The sequence below is a fragment of the Balaenoptera ricei genome, chromosome 17 (assembly GCF_028023285.1).
Source record: "Balaenoptera ricei isolate mBalRic1 chromosome 17, mBalRic1.hap2, whole genome shotgun sequence".
Lineage (NCBI taxonomy): Eukaryota > Metazoa > Chordata > Mammalia > Artiodactyla > Balaenopteridae > Balaenoptera > Balaenoptera ricei.
In genome coordinates, this window is record NC_082655.1 from 53,203,018 (window position 1) to 53,223,641 (window position 20,624).

The 20,624-nt window shown below is 36.7% G+C and overlaps 1 protein-coding gene across 1 annotated transcript in view; it reads right to left on the minus strand.

Annotated features, from left to right (window-relative positions):
* The window catches only part of WWP1 (WW domain containing E3 ubiquitin protein ligase 1), a 107,467-nt gene continuing 86,843 nt past the window's right edge, over positions 1 to 20,624 (minus strand). Inside the window, exons 18-25 of the mRNA XM_059901670.1 lie at positions 20,171 to 20,330; positions 16,164 to 16,297; positions 15,932 to 16,072; positions 15,088 to 15,208; positions 9,653 to 9,757; positions 7,039 to 7,135; positions 6,545 to 6,617; positions 1 to 694 (exon numbers count right to left, since the gene is read on the minus strand). Coding sequence (XP_059757653.1) covers positions 595 to 694; positions 6,545 to 6,617; positions 7,039 to 7,135; positions 9,653 to 9,757; positions 15,088 to 15,208; positions 15,932 to 16,072; positions 16,164 to 16,297; positions 20,171 to 20,330 — 931 coding nt within the window. The 3' untranslated portion in view covers positions 1 to 594. The remainder of the gene's footprint in view (positions 695 to 6,544; positions 6,618 to 7,038; positions 7,136 to 9,652; positions 9,758 to 15,087; positions 15,209 to 15,931; positions 16,073 to 16,163; positions 16,298 to 20,170; positions 20,331 to 20,624) is intronic.

The window sequence follows — 20,624 nt, forward strand, 5'->3', positions numbered from 1 at the left end:
AAATTTTCAACTACTGTATTTATTTAAAACAAACTGACAGGTTCAAGCACCCATCTTAATAAAAGCCAGCAGCATTTTTTTTAACATATTCAAAGTAAGATTTTGGCCTAAGCCCTTAATACCTTCCTGAACAGCCATGCAACAAAACACCCTCAAGAGGTGTTACAAAGGGAAAAAAACATGGAGTAATTTGTACTTCTTCCCCTGGATAACAGAAACAAGGTAAAGCAAATCCAGATTATTTTTGGATGAACGGCTGTCACGTTTAATACACTCTGAGCTCTATAAAACTAGAGCCACTATCATATATGCTTATATAGATATATACTTATTTTTAATAAAGTCTCTTGCTTGCTTCAACTTCAAAATTTAAGGATGATTTTTTTCCTAGTCAGTCACTTCAAGGGAACAATAAATAAAGTAGAAAAGGATGAACTGTTTTGTATATTTCTGTGGAAGAACGGAAAACATTTATACTTTGAGAGGTTCAGAAAATTCACTGTACAGAATGAACAGCTTATATACACTATCTGTGCAACTTTTCTTGGCTGGGGTATTTAAATGCAAGAGCTCCTCCAAGACAAGAAGCCACATTCATTCTTGTCCAAATCCCTCTGTCTCTTCTATTGCAAAAAGAAGTTTTTCCTTTAGTTGTTCATAACTCTTATATGGTGGTAGATCCAAGCGATTAAAACTGAACAAAAACAAAAACAAAATCAGATGTGTTTTCAATAAAACAAACTCTGAAAAGACTTCTAATACAATATTTTTTTAAAGCACATTTGAAAAACTAAATAGAGGAAGAATGTAAAAATTTTGCCAGAAGTATTCTAACACACAATTTACTACTGTATTATTACTTAACATATAATATTAAATATACAAATTTTCTTACAGCAGTCAATTCAAATTTAAGACCTAGTCACAAAAATATTTTAACGTTTCCCAGAGAAAGCTAGAATTACAAATAATAATTGTAGCAATGTGGATAAAACCGCTGGAATTTTTTTTTAAAAAAGCACTAATTTTTCTCTTTTCTATACTATTATTGTTACATTGTGTCATGAGTCCCCCTAACTTCTCTTGGGTTAAAGAGTCCATTTCTTTCACTCACTCAACCCACCAATTCATTCATCAGTTATTTATTGAGAATCTTTAATATATCAGGTATTTTTCCAGGAGCTGGTGATACAATGATGAAAAAGTAAAGTCCTTGTCCTCATTGAACTTACATTCTAGTGTGGAGACAGTCAATAACCAAATATATATTTTTGTCTTTTCAAATAACGTCGTCATATGTATAACCGTTTCTAAAATAATATGCTTACAGTCTTGCTAGACTCAAAGACTTCCCTGCTGGGATTAACTGATGAAATATAGAAAATATTGAAAATGCTTAAAACATCAATGTATTGTTTTACAATTTACAAAGGTGTGAAATAACATTTAATTTTTTAAGATACAGCACTGAGTAGCTGGGTGGGTTAAGATTCAGGAGTTCTGGATTTCGGGTTTTGGTCCCCACTATTAGTGTCTAGTGAAATAGCTCTGAAAAGTCAAAACCTTTCTGTACTTTCATTTTCTCATGTGGAAGGTTTCTATAGATTATCCAGTTCCCTTCTACTACTCCTACCAGTTATCTGCCCTTGTAAGAGTCATGAAACCTGTAAATCAAGAAAGAGCCTTTTGAAACAAGGCAGCCAATTAAAATGGTATTCTTCTCAGACCACGTTATTCTGTTTGAAAAGTTGTTAATTTAACAGTAACAATTAAGAGGACTATATATCTTCCCATCATGTGCCCCCCTCCCCACCCCCACCTTTAAACTATGCCTCAAGGTAGTCTGATACTGAGCTGAGTATCAGAAACTGAAAATTTTTTATTTTATTTAATTTTTATTTTATTTAAACTATGCCTCAAGGTAGTCTGATACTGAGCTGAGTATCAAAAAACTGAAAATTTTTCAATAGAGCCCTATACTAACCAGTCACCTGCCTCTGTCAAATTGTCATTCTATTTACCAAATCTCCCCCATCTTTTCCCTCCTGATCATTTCTATTGCTGCTATATTTCTCCTATATATACTTCCCCATCATCTTTTATCTAGACCATCAGTATTTCCTGCCTACTCATCTTGCATCCTTTTTTTTTTTTTAACTTCTTCACAACCTATCTAGCCTTATATCACTGCCAGGGGTACTTTCTTAAAAAGACATAATGGTTTAAAAAAACCTCTGCTGCTTCTAATGACTATGGATGGGGAAGTGGGGAAGGAAGCCTATGCTGTTTGGTATAGCCCCTATTAACTTATTTATTAATGTTCTACAAGCATACCACACACTTTTCTGTTCTATGACCATGCTCTTATGGCTCTCCTATGTTCTGGAATACCCTTTTCTGCCTATGATAATATTACTAAGAATCAGTCCAAATGCTACAACTTCCTCCAAGAATTCTCCTTGAACATGTTAAACAGACTTAATAATCCACCTCTCCATAAGCTCTTTTTTTTTTTTTTCAAAAGGACGAAGTAAAAATTTTATTTTTCACATGTGAGGACCTAGCAAATGCTGTAAGTTCTTGGATTTGGTGAAAATTAAAACATTATACACAAATTATGGTCATGTTTATCCATGTATATAATATGGAAGGTGAATATATGTAGAGAGTTGGCATTTGTAATCCATAAGCTCTTTTTATTTCTGTTTTAGCATTTACTTTACTCTGTATTATGACTGACTGTTTTTTTCCATTAGATTCCAAAACCCACAAAGGCAGAGTCATCTCTACTCTCCTAACACAAATCCATTCTGTATACAGTAGACATTTTGTAAATGTTGAGCTGAACCACATAAGAAAATGTATTACTTAAAAACATCCAAAACAGGGTTCTGTTTTAAGACATCAGCCATTATGTTTTGTGCTGGCTTACAAAAGGACAAAGACATACTAAAATCTATTCATCTTTTATTGAGTACTTACTATGTGAATATCAGAATACTATTTTAAGTTTTATTTTAGCTTTTGTTTTAGTTTCAGCTTTGAGTAAAGTTTGCTACTTCTATTTTCTTATATATAAAAAGGGAAGACATCAATACTTTTCTCATGGACTCTAAGGGAACAGTACGCTATTGGCTTGCTATACACTGAATATAGCCTGTGGCACCCCTGCCCTGAAAGCTGCCACCTCACTAAGCAAAGCACTGGGGATGACAGCACTAGGACCCAATCTGAGAATAATCAAGACTGCTTCCACCATAGATTATGGCACTGCTTACCTCAGTCACTACCGAAAACTCAAGTCTTTCTGGATCATCTATTTTCATCTAAATTCTCATCCCAATACTGATCAATATTTCCCCTGATCTGAATTAAATCCCCACCTGTGTCCTCCATCTCAGACCTTTCCAATCCATTCTTTTGGACTTACATTTTATGATTTGCAGGCTTCTATAGTCTTAACAACTCCTCTCTTGACTTAACTGAAATCCAGCTAGTCTGAAATATTCTATTTCCTCTGCAGCCAGTCAACAAACTTTCCTCCTCTGAGGCAAACACAATCTGGCTATGCAACCTTCTTTCTGCACTTTTTGCTATCACCTGTTGACCATGTTCCTTCACTCACTGAAAGCTCTGGCACCTGCTTCATAGTCCTCTCATTCACATGGGTGACATGCAATGCCACAGCCTCTCAATTCTTGCCCTTCCTCAGTGACCTGTTCCTCTACTTCAGTATCATACCTTGAACCTTGTCATCACCAGTAAAGGAAATTACTAATTAAAACACTCTATTCTCTGATTATCTGTCTTTCCCAACGTATTTCAATTAAAATGCCAACCTATTAATCCATTACTTTCTCAACATCCTATCTTGTCCTCAGACTCTTCCTATCTTCACTTTTTACTTAAGCCACAGCCCATCATTATAATTACTTTAGAGGTCATGGTCCATCATTATAATCACTACCTTGCAAATATTTTAAAACCCTCTCTCTCCTTTTTGAACTTACTCAAAGTCAAACCCTGAATGAATTCAACCTCTACTTTCTCATTCCTTGTACCTTAACAGTTGAAAATTACTGCGGGGAAAATCTGACAACTTAGGTAGATTAGTGTCACTTTAGATGAACTAGTAGATCCAAGTGGGCAATCTAATGTTGTCCAGCATTCTCAGCCATATTTCTACTCTCTGACAGCTCTCCCTTTCTTTCTCCTCAAGTCTTTCCTTTCTTCACTGTTAGCCAGTGACCTCAACCTTATACCCTGAGAAAACAAACCAACAGTGGATTAACTATATTATTCTTTCACAAAATCTAAAATCTATCTATAGTTTACATCCAACTTTTCTTCCTCTTCTGTTACAACAAAGGAAATGTTCTTGTTTTTATAAAGGGTGAATTCCTTAACTCACACTCAAAATCCCAATTCTTTTCATCTTTCTTAAAGAATTATCTTCTTTGGTTATGAACTCTCTGTCCCTGCCTCAACAATCTCTCAACAATTAATTGGATTCACCAATTTAATCTAACCTGGTGTTCTCAAATGTTTTTGGTCACAGGATCCCTTTTCACATCTAAAAATACTGAGAAACCCAAAGAGCTTTTGTTTATGTGAATTATAGCTGTTGATATTTACCATATTATAAGTTAAAGCAAATTTTAAAAGTAATTTACTTTGAAATAAAAGTAAAATTTTTATGAAAAAAAAAGACTTTTCAAAAAAGTAGTGAAAAGAGTGACCTTGTTTCATATTTTTGCAAATCATTTTAATATCTGGCTTAACAGAAGACATCTGGATTCTGATACCTATGTGAGCATTTATTCTGTGGGACTATATTGTTTTGGATTAAGCATATGAAAACTGTCCGCATACAGATATGCAGTTAGAAAACAGAGATGTACTCAAGTCATTTTTTTCAGATAATTGTGGATATTATTCTTTGATAATATACTAAATTTGACAAGGTTATGCATAATATGGGTTTTGAAATCATATCAAAGAACTTTTTGTACTCTGTTATATGAAATCCACTGGTTTATTTTACACTTTGAATGCATGTTTTACCCATGCATGAGTTTGTAACATCATGCATCGGTCATTTGGAAATACTGGTTCACCAAGTTATAAAGAATTTTCAAATATTAAAAAAAAAGTCTTGGGAAGCTGTCAAGCTCAAGGTGGTATATACAAGTTTTCCAAAATTCTGGTTTTTGCATGGAACCTCAATTTTATCATCACCAACAAATGCTGTTAGTTGTTTTCCTTAAAGTGACAAGTTTTACTTCATTAATTTTCAAGGAAAAAAGTCTGAATAAACACAGTTTGTCTGTCATGTTTTCAAGTAGAAAAAAGTGTTCCAAAAAGAAAGCAAGCTGTTCAGCTTACAACTCAACAACTGCCTAAGAGCTTCCACTCAAGACAACCACCAAAGTGCTTTATGCAGACTTCCCATTTTGTCATACAGAATGTTAAGCTACATACATACTTCAAGCATCAAGATTTAATAAAGTTAATAGTTTTTAATACTTCATAAAGAACAACCTTCAACAAGCCTGGCTTTTTTTTTGCTTTAAACTTCAAATGTGTAGTGTTGAAAAATACAGAGATAGCAGTTTTGTGCCACTGCCTTGACTTGTGCTAAGTCAACAGCAGTTGACCCACCATTACTTTGGTACCACAAGTGCAAATGTCAAAACAATAAAAAGGCAAAAAATGACAGTGTGAAAATAGTTTTGATCTCCTCAAAGAACCACGTACATTTAAGCCATCACCATCTTTTGCCTGGATGACTATAAGAGTTCTATAACTAATCTCCCCGCACTCACTCATCCAATTCCCTCTCTCCTCTGTTGCCAGACTGATTTTTCTTGGATCTCATTATCTGCTATTTAAAACTCTTCAAAGGCTTCTAATTGTTCTTAGAAACAAATTCCTTATAATAGCCGATAAGGCTCTACATAATTTAGCCCCTGCCTACATTTCCAAATTGTTTTATCCCCTCCCCTGATTCATTAAGTTCCATTCACACCAAGTCATCTCTTATTTCCTTGAAAAACGACCCTGTATAAAGAGTGCACTTCCTCTGTTTCTTCCTACAGCATGCTATTTATCAAACTCAACTTAAACATCACTGTTTCCTAGAAACCTCCTTGACCACCCAATCCAGAGGAGGTTCCCCTCTAGTTGTTCTCTTGGTTTCCTTTGAAGGACTCCTAGCATTTGCAAAGAGTTGTTTACCTGTTTGTCTTTTGTGTCCCCATCCCCAGTGGAGCGCAAACTTCATAAAAGCCAGGGAGCACTTCAATCTCATTCTATACATAGTGGGTATGCTAAATATTTGTTGAATCAATGGATACATTTCTCAAGTATTTATATTAACCAATCATTCTAATGTGTTTAGTTATAGAATACTATATTAATCAGCCTGTTATCAAAATTGAAATTCTGACTACTTTAATGAATAAGAAATTATACTGGGTCTTACATTGAAAAAAAAAAAAAAGACTCTGGCTTTCACCTTCCTATTTAAGATTCTTGAACTTACCATGTGTGGCTTCTTGGTAACCAGGTATCTTTGCCGACTTTTTCAATACAAAATTTTTGAGGCCCATTACTTCCTAAATCAGGAAAATAAGACAAAATTTATCTGGTCCTTTAAACTTTTTGGTTTTGATAACTAGTCAAATAATAGAACTTGTCACATAGTCAACCTGAATGATACAGAATAAACTACAATGTAAGTTACTTCTGCCTAGAGAAGCTTCTTATTGCTGCAAAGATCCAGCAATAAGAATTACAAAGTGGAAAGATAAGTATTTCTACAGAATCTTGCTCCCTTCACAAAGCAATGGCCAACCAGGCTTTGTGAGCAGACTTTCATTTTTGTCTTACAAGTGTATTCAATATTAACCATTAATTTGTCTTTCTTCTGGTAGATGCCCTACATAAAGCACAGAAGAATAATCCTTAGGTTCAAGTCTGTTGTATGTCTAAATGCCATTATTATCCCAAAATTATCTACAGAGAAACTGCATTTACCCATGAGCTCAGCAAATCCTCCTAGAGGTAAACGGCAGGTTCCAGTGACAAACTGCAGTAGTCGCATTCTTACTTCATTGTCTGTCTCTTTCACAAACTGTGTAACAAAATCAAATTTACTTTAATATAAAATAAATACTAGATTATCTTCAATAGTGAAAATAGTAGAGCCTTAAATTATTCTTAAATTTCTTCTGGAAACTTAAGAATTTAACTTGAAGAAGAAATTTAACACAAACTAGTTTTAAAACATATGTGGTAAGTGGCTGCAGCATTTATCATTTATTCAGGCTAGGCACTATGCTCAGTACACTATCAATCTTACTTCAATTAATCCTCACAATCACACCATAGGTTGGCCACTATTGTTATTACTATATCCATCTTACAGAGAGGAAATGGAGGCCTAGAAAGGTTGTCATTTGTCCACAGTCAGACCACTGACCAGGGCAGATGTTGTGGCTGGGCTACACTATTACAGCTATCACCTGTTGAGGGCTCCTGCCATGTGCTGTGCCATATGCTTTTTGTGTATTTGGCCCTCACAACAATATTATGAGATAGCTACTATCATTAGCATCCGCACTATACATGTATGAAAATGGAAGCCTGGAGAGGTGAAATAATTTGTCCTTCTCAAACTGCTAATAAGTAGCAGAACTAACATTTGAACTCAGGTCTGGTTGAGCTCTAAACCACTGTTATCCTGACCCGAGCCAACTACCCTTCTCCGCTGTAAGCTACCAAAGATGAACAAATACTTCCCAACTGCCACTTTCAATAGTTTGTTGTATTTTCTTCCACTAAACACCATTTTCCCAACTCTGTTCTTCATACTTGAAAACCTAAAGTATGCATTCTTCTAAAAATATATCTAGTTCACAGACTATCTCTTTTCAAAGTGGACATAAATGGGTAATGTGAAATACTGATCTGAATTGGTCTGAGTATCTTACAACAGAAGGCAAGGAACTTAGGGAACAGTCTGAGAGTAGAAATGTATCTTAAAAACAGGGACTAAACTTTAGCTAACAATAGGACAAAATGTTGTGCTAATTATGACCAAAACTGTTTCTGCACAGAATTGTGCTGAGGCAACATATTTCATCCAGACAAAGAAATACAGCTTATTACCAGGTCTGGCATAAACCTCACCACTGTCCCCAAAACAAACCCAATTCAGAAAACACAACTATTCATTTGGATTTACATAACCCAAGGCTTAAGCTCCTCGGGTATATAAATACAAAGTCCAAAGGGAAAGTAAGGGAACAAAAGGAGTAAGGAAGCTGGTAATAAGCCTAAAAGGGAAGATTACAGATACCTGCACATATTCTGTATGGGATGCAATTCTGATGTTTTAGGCTTGAAAATACAGTTATTCCTACCTTTTTGTTTATTTCTTTATTTTTTTTTTACAATAGATAATACATGCACATAGTGCGGAACTCAAAGGCAGTAGAAGGGCATAGCAGGAAGAGCAGCCCACACATGCACCTCTGCCTCAATGTCAGCTCTCCTCTGCAACTGCTGCTCACGTGCCCTCTACCTTTACAGATGCTGTATTCATACACTAGCAGACCCTTTCTCTATACAGAATATATATTTTCCTTTTAACCAAATAATATACACACCTTTTTTCCCTTAATATTGTATTGAAAAATATTATTCTCCAATATTTTTGTTAATTTGCATTAAGAAAAAGAATGATGACAAGGTACAGAATTACATAATGGATATATTACAATTTATTTACTCAGTTCCCCCTGATGGACATTTAGGTGTCTCAAGTCTTCATTAGTGTACCAATAATGTAGCAATAAATACTCTGGTATGAGCCATTTTGCATATGTGAAGTGTATCCATAAGATAAATTTCTACAAGTGTCCACACTTCTTTAAAGTATGGAGCAATAAACACATGACATATCCTTATGAAAAGATGCAACCTTTGGAAAATCTTTCTATAGTAACAGAAAAACCCAGGCTTTTCACCTGAAAGTGAAACAGTTAAGCACAAGTACACCAGATGTTCAGTTACTAAGTTGCTCAAATGAGTCTCAATTAGTAAATTTATGTGGATAATATCCCTGGCCTAGAGATTTTAAATTTCAAACAACACACAAACACAAACAAAAGAAAGGAGAGGGAGAGAGAGAGAAAGAGAGAGACAGAGAGAGAAAGGAGAGAGAGGAAAGAAAAGTCATTCCTGGACATTATCCTCTAGATTGTTCTAATTCCCTGGCATATTATCACCTTTAGAGGGAATTAAGTATCTGCACTGACTTTCTCATTAAAAACATACTTCCTCATTTACTTCTAGAATTAAGTGGAATTTATAGAATACTTTCATACTACTAGAAAAAAATGTTATACCTACAACTATTACCATTAAACTATTATTTAAAGAAGACAGTCATTTATTCTTTCATTTAGGAAATAAGCAATGGAAAATCCTTTAACAAGTATTCACACTATCCACTTCTGACTTAAAATTCAAAGACTAAATACCATGTCTAAAAGCAGTCTCAACTTTAAAAGTGAACTGTTTTCAAACCCCCGTTTCATTAGAAAATATTTTGAGTACTTTGATTCAAAAAGATAAAAGCAAATACCTGCCAAAACCAGATGATTTGCTTGCTGTTTCTGGTATAATGTCGATACACGGTGTTTCTCTGCCAATCTGCTAAGTCAACCTCCTGCATGCCACACAACATGACCTGGGAAAGGAGCACAGTATCAGGTCACAGTAAAGATTTAGTGAAGAGAGTAACCATATGACTGAAATCTGCTAATGTCCAGCTATGCACATGCATAATTATGTAAACAGCTATGTGTACATCAAATAAAGGTCACAGTAAGCTAATCCAACAAAATTTGTGGCAATTTAACATGCAGAATTCTATGGTACTTTATCTTACCCATGTTTATTGAACTTAAACTGAAAACATTTAAAGTAACTATTCATCAAGAAAAACATCAGCTGTGTGCCAAAACAATCTCTTTTACTATAAATATATCCCAAATTAGATATAAAAATTACAAATAAGTTTCAAACATAAATTTCTAGTTCTTTTTTATAAATCTATGCTACCTTATCTATTTAAAATTAAAAATATACTAACCTCTTGTTATTCATCTATCCAGGCTTTGGGAATAAAATATTCTACATACGTGAAATTTTCAAATAACTCCAATTTATTATATATGGGATGAAAACTATTTTTGGCATAATAAAATAAAAAGTATAATACTTAATTTATTTCTCATAAGTCAACTATGATCTATAATTTACATACAATAAAATGTGCATATTTTAAGTACAGAGTTAGATGCTTTGATAGATGTACACACCTGTGTAACCACTACCGTAATCAAGAGGTAGAATATTTCCATTGTGTCCCTTGTCGCAGTTAAAACCACCATCCTTATCTTTGGCTCTAGGTGATCAACGATTTCACCACAGACTAGATTTTTGAGAATATGAGACAATACTAAACATATCCCCCCTCTTTTCTGTTTTCTTTTCCCGCTTAGCACAATGTTTATGAGATTCATCCACGTTGTTGTGGGTACCAGTACTTCTTTCATATTGCTGAGTGGTATTTCATTATATAAATATACAACAATTTATTTATCCATTCCCTTGTTGATGGACATTTAGGTCACTTCAAATTTTTGATTTTGATGAATAAAGTTGTGATGAACACTTATGGAAAAATCTTTGTGTGAAAATATATTTCGTTTCCACATGAGTAAACACCTACTAGTGGAACTGCTAGGGCATAAAGCTGATGTATGTTTAACACTGTAAGAAACTACCAACAGTATCCCAAAGTGGTAATTCATTTAGTTTGAATTTGCAATTCCCCAATGACTAGTGAGCATCGAATGTTTACGTGCCATCAGTATAGCTTCTTGGGCTTCCCTGGTGGTGCAGTGGTTAAGAATCCGCCTGCCAATGCAGGGGACACGGGTTCGAGCTCTGGTCTGGTAAGATCCCACGTGCCACGGAGCAACTAAACCTGTGCGCCACAATTACTGAGTCTGCGCTCTAGAGCCTGCGAGCCACAACTACTGAAGCCCGCGCGCCTAGAGCCCGTGCTCCACAACAAGAGAAACCACTGCAATGAGAAGCCTGCGCACTGCAACGAAGAGTAGCCCCCGCTCGCCGCAACTAGAGAAAGCCCACACACGGCAACGAAGACCCAACACAGCCAAAAATAAATAAAATAAATAAATTTATTAAAAAAAATACACAGCTTCTTTTGTAAAGTGAGTCTTTACTCACTTTAAAAAAATTGTCTTTTTACTGAGTTGCAAGTTTTTAATATATTCTGGATACAAGACCTTTGTCTCAATAGTTTCTCTCAGTGTGTAGGTTGCCTTTTCATTTACTTAACAGTGTATTTTGACAGGAAGTTTTTAGTTTTGATGAAGTCCAACATCCTTTGTGGGTGTGTGTGGTCTACTGCTTTACTGTGTTCTTCCTAAGACACTTCTGTCTACACTAAGATTTTTCTATGTTTTCTTTTTAGCTTTCATATTTATATTTGATTTATTTTAAATTAATCTGTTTATGAGCTGAAGTAGGGGTTAAGATTAATTTTCTTCCATATGAATATCAAGTTGATCCAGCATCACTTGTTTAAAAGACTTTCCCTTTCTCCATCAAACTATATTACTTTTGATGAAAACCAATCGACAATATACATATGGGTCTACTTCTGGACTCTCTAAGTGTTCCACTGATCTCTTTGTCTATCCTTGCACAAATACCACACTATCTTAATTACTATGGCTTTATAATAATTCTTGAAATCAGGTAGTTAACATCCTACAAGCTTGTCCTTTTTCAAAATTGTTTTGGCTAATCTAGACCCTTTGCATTTCCTTGTAATTTTAGAACTAGCCTGTCAATTTCTATAGAGAATTCTGCTGGGATATTGACTGGGATTGCATTGAATATACAGCTCAATTTAGAGAAAACTGACATATTTACAATATTGAGTCTTCTAATACATAACATGGTATATCTCTCCACTTACTAAAGTCTTCTTTAATTTTTCTGAGCAATGTTTTAAGTTTTTACTGTACAGTTCCTACAGGCCTTTGGCTAAATTTGCTCATTTTTTTGATGCTTTAGTAAATGAAACTTTCAAATTTCAATTTCTAACTGTTTGCTGCTAGCATATAGAAGATATACAAATGATTTTTAAAATCACTGACCTTGTACCCTACAGTCTTATTAAATTCACTATTATTTCTAGTAGTTTTTTGGTAGACCCCTTAGGATTTTCTAAGTCAACAATCATGTTATCATCTGTGAATAAAGGCAGTTTTACTTCTTTTCAATCTTTTTTGCTTTTTGCGTCTACTTTTGCCTTACTGCATTGGCTCAGGAATCTGGTACACTGTAGAACAAAAGTGGTGAGAGTGGACATCTTTGCCTTGTTCCCAATGTCAATGAGAAATATTCAAGGTTATCACCATTAAGAATGATGTTAGGGTTTATCTTTTTTGTTGATGCCCTTTATCAAACTGAGAAAGTTGCCTTCTATTCCTAGTGTGATGAGAGTTTTTTAATAAAGAATGACTGTTTTATCTTCTTAAAGTTAAAACAGATTTTAACCTGTAAAAAGGGGCATGGCATGATTATGAATAACCATTATTTTGGATAATGGTGTGAATATCCCTTATTGTGGTATTATTCATGGTTAAGAGAGATAATGAATGGGAGTAGAAGAATAAGAGGAGAAAAGTCAAGGCAAAGCAAAACAAAACAACACAAATGTCCACTTTCTCACAGCTCTGTACTATGAGCTAAAGGTAAATCAGTAATCAATAAGGGCTTTAGTCTCCTTCTCTGTGTAAGGAAATTATCATATGGCCGAAGTATTTCACAAGGCTCTATGTAAAGACTGTAAACGCTGCCAAGGGTGATATAAAGTATGCACCTATTAATATCCTTCTCGATTTACTGTTTCAGTTTCATCTCAGCTCTAATGTCAGGCTCTTGCCGTAACATCCCTCTTTCACTGAGTGGGCCTCTAAAGCAGGAGTTCTTAATCAGGGGTATGGAATATTTTAGGTATATGCATTTCGAGTATACAGAGTTGTTTAATTTTCTTCAGATTCTTAATGAAGTCGGTGATTTAAAATATGATTAATACTACTCTAAAAAGTATCTTCCATGGGACTTCCCTGGTGGCACAGTGGTTAAGAATCTGCCTGCCAGTGCAGGGGACACAGGTTCGAGCCCTGATCCAGGAAGATCCCACATGCTGTGGAGCAACTAAGCCCGTGTGCCACAACTACTGAAGCCTGCGCGCCTAGAGCCTGTGCTCCGCAACAAAAGAAGCCACTGCAATGAGAAGCCCGCGCACCGCAACGAAGAGTAGCCCCCACTTGCCGCAACTAGAGAAAGCCCGTGCGCAGCAATGAAGACCCAGCGCAGCCAAAAATAAATAAATAAATTTATAAAAAAAAAAAAAAAGTATCTTCCATTCTACTAATGCATTTCTGCTAATTTGTGTAAGCAAGCTATTAAGAGATGTTAACCAGGTTTACAGAGTCTACAAGTAATTCAGGCTCAGAGTCCTGATTTTCATATACTTCCCACATCAGAGTTTCTAGAAGGCTAATTCCTACATAGGGATATTACTGTATAAAATCTAAAATGCTAATTTTTCATATGCACATTTGATTACACGAACAAACCAAGTTTCTTAATAGAGAACCAAAGATGGCTGAAGTTAAAATACTGCCCCCCAAAGGAGGTGGGGGGAAATGCAAACACCTTCCTAACGCCCTGCCTGTGTTCTAATCTATGTGGAGAAGACTTGGAGAATTCACTATAACTAATCATTAGGGAAATACAAATCAAAACCACAGTGAGCTATCACCTCACATCCATTAGAATGGCTATTATTAAAAACAAAAACAGAAAATAACAAGTATAGGCAAAGATGTGGAAAAGTTGGAAGCCTCACATACTTTTGGTGGGAATGTAAAATGGTGCTGCCGCTATGGAAAACAGTGTGGCAGTTCCTCAAAAAATTAACTAGAGAATTACCATATGATCCAGCAATCCCACTCCTGGGTATATATTCAAAAGAACTGAAAGCAGGGTCTCAAAGTGATATTTGTACACCCATGTTCATAGCAGCATTATTCACAATAGCCAAAAGGTGGAAGCAACCCAAAAGATCCATTGACTGATGAATGGATAAACAAAATGTGGTATATATGTACAATGGAATATTATTCAGTCTTAAAAAGGACAGAAATTCTTACATATGCTACAATATGGATGAACCATGAGGACATTATGGTAACTGAAATAAGCCAGTCACAATAAGACAAATACTGTATGATTTCACTTATATGAGGTAACAAGAGTTAGTCAAACTCCGAAACAGGAAGTAAAATGGTAGTTGCCTGGGGCTGGGGAGGAAGGGGAAATGGGGAGTTGTTTAATAAGTATAGAGTTTCAGTTTTGCAAAATGAAAAAGTTCTGGAGATTGGTTGCACAATACTGTGAATATACTTAACATTACTGAACTGTACACTTAAAAACATTCAAGATGGTAAATTTTATGTTGTGTGTATTTTATCACCAAAACAAAAAGAAAAGGAAAGAAAAGAAAAGAAAGAAAAAAAGCATTTCTGATATATTGTACTTCTAACAATTCTAAAGTACAGTTAAGACCACTAAGAACTCATGACTTAGAAATCTAATCTTTGGGGTAACTCACTACTAAACCAGGAGTTCCCCAAATTATTAATAAGGTTGCACTCACTCTTTAGGAGCCCTAACAGTTGGCATTGATTGATGATTCTGTGCTCATGACATCAGCACATTTTGGAGAACTTAAGACCCTTACCCAATGCTGGGATTTTAGTACCCCCTGAACATTTGGATGAATGAGAGAGAATTGAAGGTTGTGCCACAGGATTTTAAAACCTGTGGACATTCTTTTGTAAAAGTGTAACAACAGTTCCTCCTCCCATTAACATTCCCTATAATAGCATAATAAAAGATCCTAACCTCCAATTCTTTTTCATCAAAGTACTGCAGCCACTGAAGGGGAACAACCTCATTAAAACCATCCAGGAAAGCTTTGGTCTGTTCTTGTACTCCTCGAGAAAAACGCCACTCTGTCATTAAACTGAAAATAAAGATGGTATTTAAAAACAGGTAATTTGTATGTGAGGTAAAAGGCTAAAAACACAGAGTACTTCTTAACCATCATTAAAAAAGAAAGTGAAGAAAATCAGTATGCTGTATGAATCGTAGAATTCAAGAGAACACAGTTTCAAAACAAAAGTTGTGAGCACTAGTAAGAGTAAGTTAAAAAGGGAAAGTGAGATGGAATAGGAAATGAGCGTTAGAGTGCTTAGGCAGGTGTGGCTCCAGACTTGGTTTTGCTACGATCGAACAGAGCACCTCTGTCTCCTCATCTAGAAATGAAGAGGCTGCATGGGCTTTGTAAATTCCTTTTTTAGCACCAATGTTCTCTGATTTTTGATCAGGACAAAGGTAGGATGCATACAGCAGGTGGCAGTGGGAAAGTGAAGGTCATCATACATACTCTTATTTCAAGAACACTGGTACTGTTGAGAAGAACTTAAATGTATGTCAGAGGCAAAGGAACTGGGGTGGGTTTTTTTGTTTTTTTACTACATTTGATTTTGGAGCGGTGTCAGAGCATGTTTATGAATTGAGAGGAAGACTGAGTAGAGAGAAAATGATTAAAAAGGATAAGTGAAAGAGGGAATGAATGTGGAACATCTTCCCAGAGGCGCAAACAAGGGATAAAGGTAAGGGTATAGATAGTTCTAACATGCTCTAGTAGTTATAGAAATTAAGGTCAATCAGGTAATCACCTTACCCAATATATTCATCTTTATTCTCCTCCGTCACCAGGATATTTGAACCTCCCAACTTCAGGTCATGTGAAGTAACTTTTCCCAAAATCTCCATGTCAACAGAAAAGTACATTTCTAAGCCACATTCTTCAATGTTGTTGTCTCTGGGTGATATAAATATATACAACCACTAATTAACAAAATATGTAAAACTGATTTCATGAAAATACCTTATTGAAAGATAAATCTTCAAACCTTATCCAGATAAGGGAATTATAAAATTCAGTATCAATAGATTCCAAATCCTTAATAGTCAGTTTTTTACTTAGCATACGCTTGTAGAAGGGTAAAGAGAAACCAGTATCAATGAACTTTCCATGAAAAAGTGCCTGCCAAGAAAAACAAAAAATGTTATTTAAAAAATTACAAAGTAACAATTTTCTTATTCAGAGCACAATGATAACAGAGAAATCATGAGGCTTTACAGGCAAAAAAAGTAATAAGTAATCAGCATAAAGCATGAAAACTAAAATATTATATAAAATGCTAAGTATGAAAAACAAATTTACAGAGTTAAAACAGCATCTCTTTAACTGAGGTCAAACACTTAGCTCTATCATGTCCTACCCAAAACTGTAAAAGAGGATGACAATGGAGCTTTATCAAACCCCCACTCTTTCTAATATGTTTCACAAATTACATTAACCCCACTGGATGGAGAAATGAAGGCATCTCAGGGCCCCCGTGCATGCACCTGGAAAGACCCCACCCCCGCTTTCTTATCCCACAGTTGCCTAAGAGATCTTCAAGACTAACCCCGTCATGCCTTCACTCCTATTCACAAGAGTCAACGCAGGAAGTCCCAGACCTGCAGTACCTTGACTCTCACCACCATCTGCCTGTCCACTTTGATATCTGATTCCATGTCTCTCATCTCCCCAAACTCTCAAAACCATCTACTGTGTTTTGCCCTCTGAAGCTCATGATCCATCGTATTAGCAAAATCCCCCACATCCTCCACTCATTCTTTGAAGATCCTTTAGCATCTTGTTGTAACACAAATCTGGCATTTTTCTGAGGACCCTGCTTCCTTTCAAATCCTCTCAGCGGGGTGGCTGTTTCTCTCCTATCCTCCCTCATGTCACCAGGCCTAGGAATGGGGTGTGTGTTGCTTCTCGTTACTAATGTCACCTCCCTAACCCGCCCCAGCTTTCAAGCCCATGCCACCCCACTGCCTTCGTGGCTCACCACCCCCCGCCTCCTTGCTGCAGTCATCCTTAGGTCTCTGGGTTTCTCCCCTTTACTCCTTCAATGCTGTGTTTTTAGACATGACCACCACCATTTTGAAGATTTCAACATCTACACTGATGATTCTTTTACTACCCTGGCGTTATAGTCCTTTCCAAGATCTTAGTCTTTAACTTAGCTAAACATTCTCAACACCATACCCTAGACACTGTGATTGCTAGCTGCAATCCTGCATAAACTCAGTTCCAAACACCTAATTTTCCAGCTCACTGCCCTTAGCAGTAACACCAGCAACGTTTGACTCCACTGGGATCTAAAAAAATCAGGGAACCTGTTACCTTATCACTCTCTCTCTCAGCCCCCTCGTGAAGTTCTCTCTCCCCTTACTCAGTTTAGATTCCATCTTCAGTCATTAAAGTTACTCGCTTGTACCTTCAAATCCTGTCTCCCTGGTATAAAAATACAATACATCAATACCTTTGTATTTCTGGCAAAATCCAAAGCCTAGCTACATACAACTGTCCCCCCACTCCATGCCTATGCCTGGGCAGTGGAACATGCCAGAAGTGAACATGCAACCATGCTGACTGGTTCATGACCAACGCCCTCAAGTGGGAGCCCACTGCATTCAGTCTCCCGCTCTCCTAGACGACTATTTCATTCCTCAAGTACCTCCTCTCTCTGAGCTAATGATCTTGCTTTCTATTTCACTGAGGAAACAGAGCCATCATAAGAGAACTTTTGTGTGTTCCACCACATCTGCTCACTAACAGCATCTGAATCTATGTACTCTTATTATGAAGAAGCTCTCTATTACTTCTCTGTGCACTAAACAGATCTCCTCCTTGCTCTCCTATTCAAGGTCATTGCTCCCATATTCCCTATCTCGTTGACCTCCTCAAATTCTTTCTTCTCTTACTTATCATCATCAGCATATAAATGTTTTATCCTCCTCCTATTCTTGGTTCCTTACGTACTTCTGGTTACTGCCCAACTTCTCTATAATCCTTTATAGCAAGCTTCTTTAAAAAGATCTGCTTATATTTGCTGTCTCCATTTCTCCTTCCATTCTCTCTTGATTTCACTCCCTCCAATCTTTCCTCTCCACTGCCCCTGAATATCATTCACCTGGCCAAGTCAAACGGTTACTTCTCAGACCTCATCTTGCTCAGCCTACCAGCAGTGGACACAGTTGACCACTTCCTTCCTTCTTGAAACACACTTCCTTCTTCCTTTGTCTTCTGGAAACCGTTCTTATTTGATTCTCCTATCTCCTCCTCTGCCTCAGCTCTTTTGCTGGTTCCTTCTTGTCTCCCCAATTTACATGTCCTTAAACATCTTCTCTGTCCACTTATTCTTTAAATGGTCACACGCCTTACCTAGATATCCCCTCATGGCCAGCCTTGTATATCCAACTACCTATTCTACATCTCCACTTGAGTGTCCGCAGGCATCTTAAACAAGCTGAATTCCAATTCTGGACTCCCTCCACACCCCACACGTCCTCTTGCCACAACCCTGCCGTCCTGGGAAATGGCAACTGCAAGCAGACAGCTTGGTGCCGTACTTGACTCTCTCTCACACCCTCTCACACCCTGCATCTAAATGGTCAGGAGACCCTGCTGGCTCCTGCAGAATATATCCAGAATCCAAAGCACGCCTCACTACCTCCGCTGCTATACCATTCAAGTCCAAGCCACTACTGCCGCTCACCTGGGTTGCTGCAAGTGGTCTTCCTGCTTCTCCTCCTGCATTCCTCTGCCCTCAACTATAGTCTCTTTCTACAAAGCAGGAAAGTCAGCTTAATAAAACCTAAGTCACGGGCTTCCCTGGTGGCGCAGTGGTTGAGAATCTGTCTGCCAATGCCCGGGACACGGGTTCGAGCCCTGGTCTGGGAAGATCCCACATGCCGCGGAGCGACTAGGCCCGTGAGCCACAATTACTGAGCCTGCGCGGCTGGAGCCTGTGCTCCGCAACAAGAGAGGCCACGATAATGAGAGGCCCGCGCACCGCGATGAAGAGTGGCCCCCGCTCGCGGCAACTAGAGAAAGCCCTCACACAGAAACGAAGACCCAACACAGCCAAAAATAAATAAATAAATTAAAAAAAAATAAAATAAAATAAAACCTAAGTCACATTATGTTACTTAGATTATGTCACTCCCTGCTCAAAACGCTTAAGGGAATTTCCCAAAGATTCCACACACTACCTCTCAACCTCATCTCCTACCACATTCACTCTCAGATACTCTGCTCCAGCTATGACATTTTTCATTCAAAAACGTACTTCCACCCAAGACCCATTTTTCTTGCTGTTCCCTATGCCTAGAATATTGTTCTCCAAAATATTTGCATGATTCAAACCCTTACTTTCTTCTTATTTTTGTTCATGTGTTACCCATCAGAGGCCTCCTCTAATCATATTAAATAAAAGAGCAACACTGCCTTTCCTTCAGTGCCTACTTATTTATTCTTTGCCTCCCTCTAACAGAATTTAGATCCCTGAGAACAGGGACTGTGTCTTTTTTTCATGGTTTCATCCCTCTCATACTATGATGCCACAGTAGGCACTCAATAAATATTTGCTGAGTGAATGAACAGACAATAAAGTACAAATAAATAAACACAAACACTTCTTAAGAAGGCCATAGTCCCACAAGACCTTCTGCAAAGCTCTGAAAATTCCAAAAACATTAATTGAGTTCAATTATTATACAACTCAGATTTTCCTGTTATAGAAAAGTGGTCGTACTATAATTAGGCTTAAATGAAAGGACTTTTAAAGACCAAGTGGCTATACCAATAATCTTCATATTCATAATCTTGATTTCACACAGGTACTCAAAAAATAAACTATATATTGATACCCTCTGGGCAAACTTCCTTGGTAAGAAAATTTGTCAACACACATAATCAAGGATAATGCATATAATTTTTTATAAAGTCCTCTCTAAAATACTTTTGAAATAAGCAAAGTTTAAATAAATAAATAGGTAATGGAAAGTCACGACTCACCATAGCAATAAAGCGACCAATGAAACAGAAGTACGAAAGATGGTCTGGATTAATGGTTGATGCTGGATTTATCTGTAGACAGTAGTTGTTCTTGCCAGCATACTCAAACAAGCAATACATGGGGTTCAAAACTTCATGTGAAAGCAAGAAAAACCATTCTCTACAAGAAAATAGGTCAACATTATTTTTAGCACCCATATGTATGAATTTAAAAACAGATCTTAAATACATCCATACATACATCATACCTCTGCTCAACAGCCTTTAACAACTCCGCTGTCCAATTCCTTAGCCCTCTATTTAAGTTTCTCTGCAATATAGCCCTCCATTCCAAGTTACCTACCAGTTCCTGAGTTGCCAAACTATAAACTTGGTGTTTCTGACATATAGTGTGCTTCTTCCTATGCCATATTTTTGTTTGTGTATGAATCCTCCACGTCAGCTCAGCCTATGG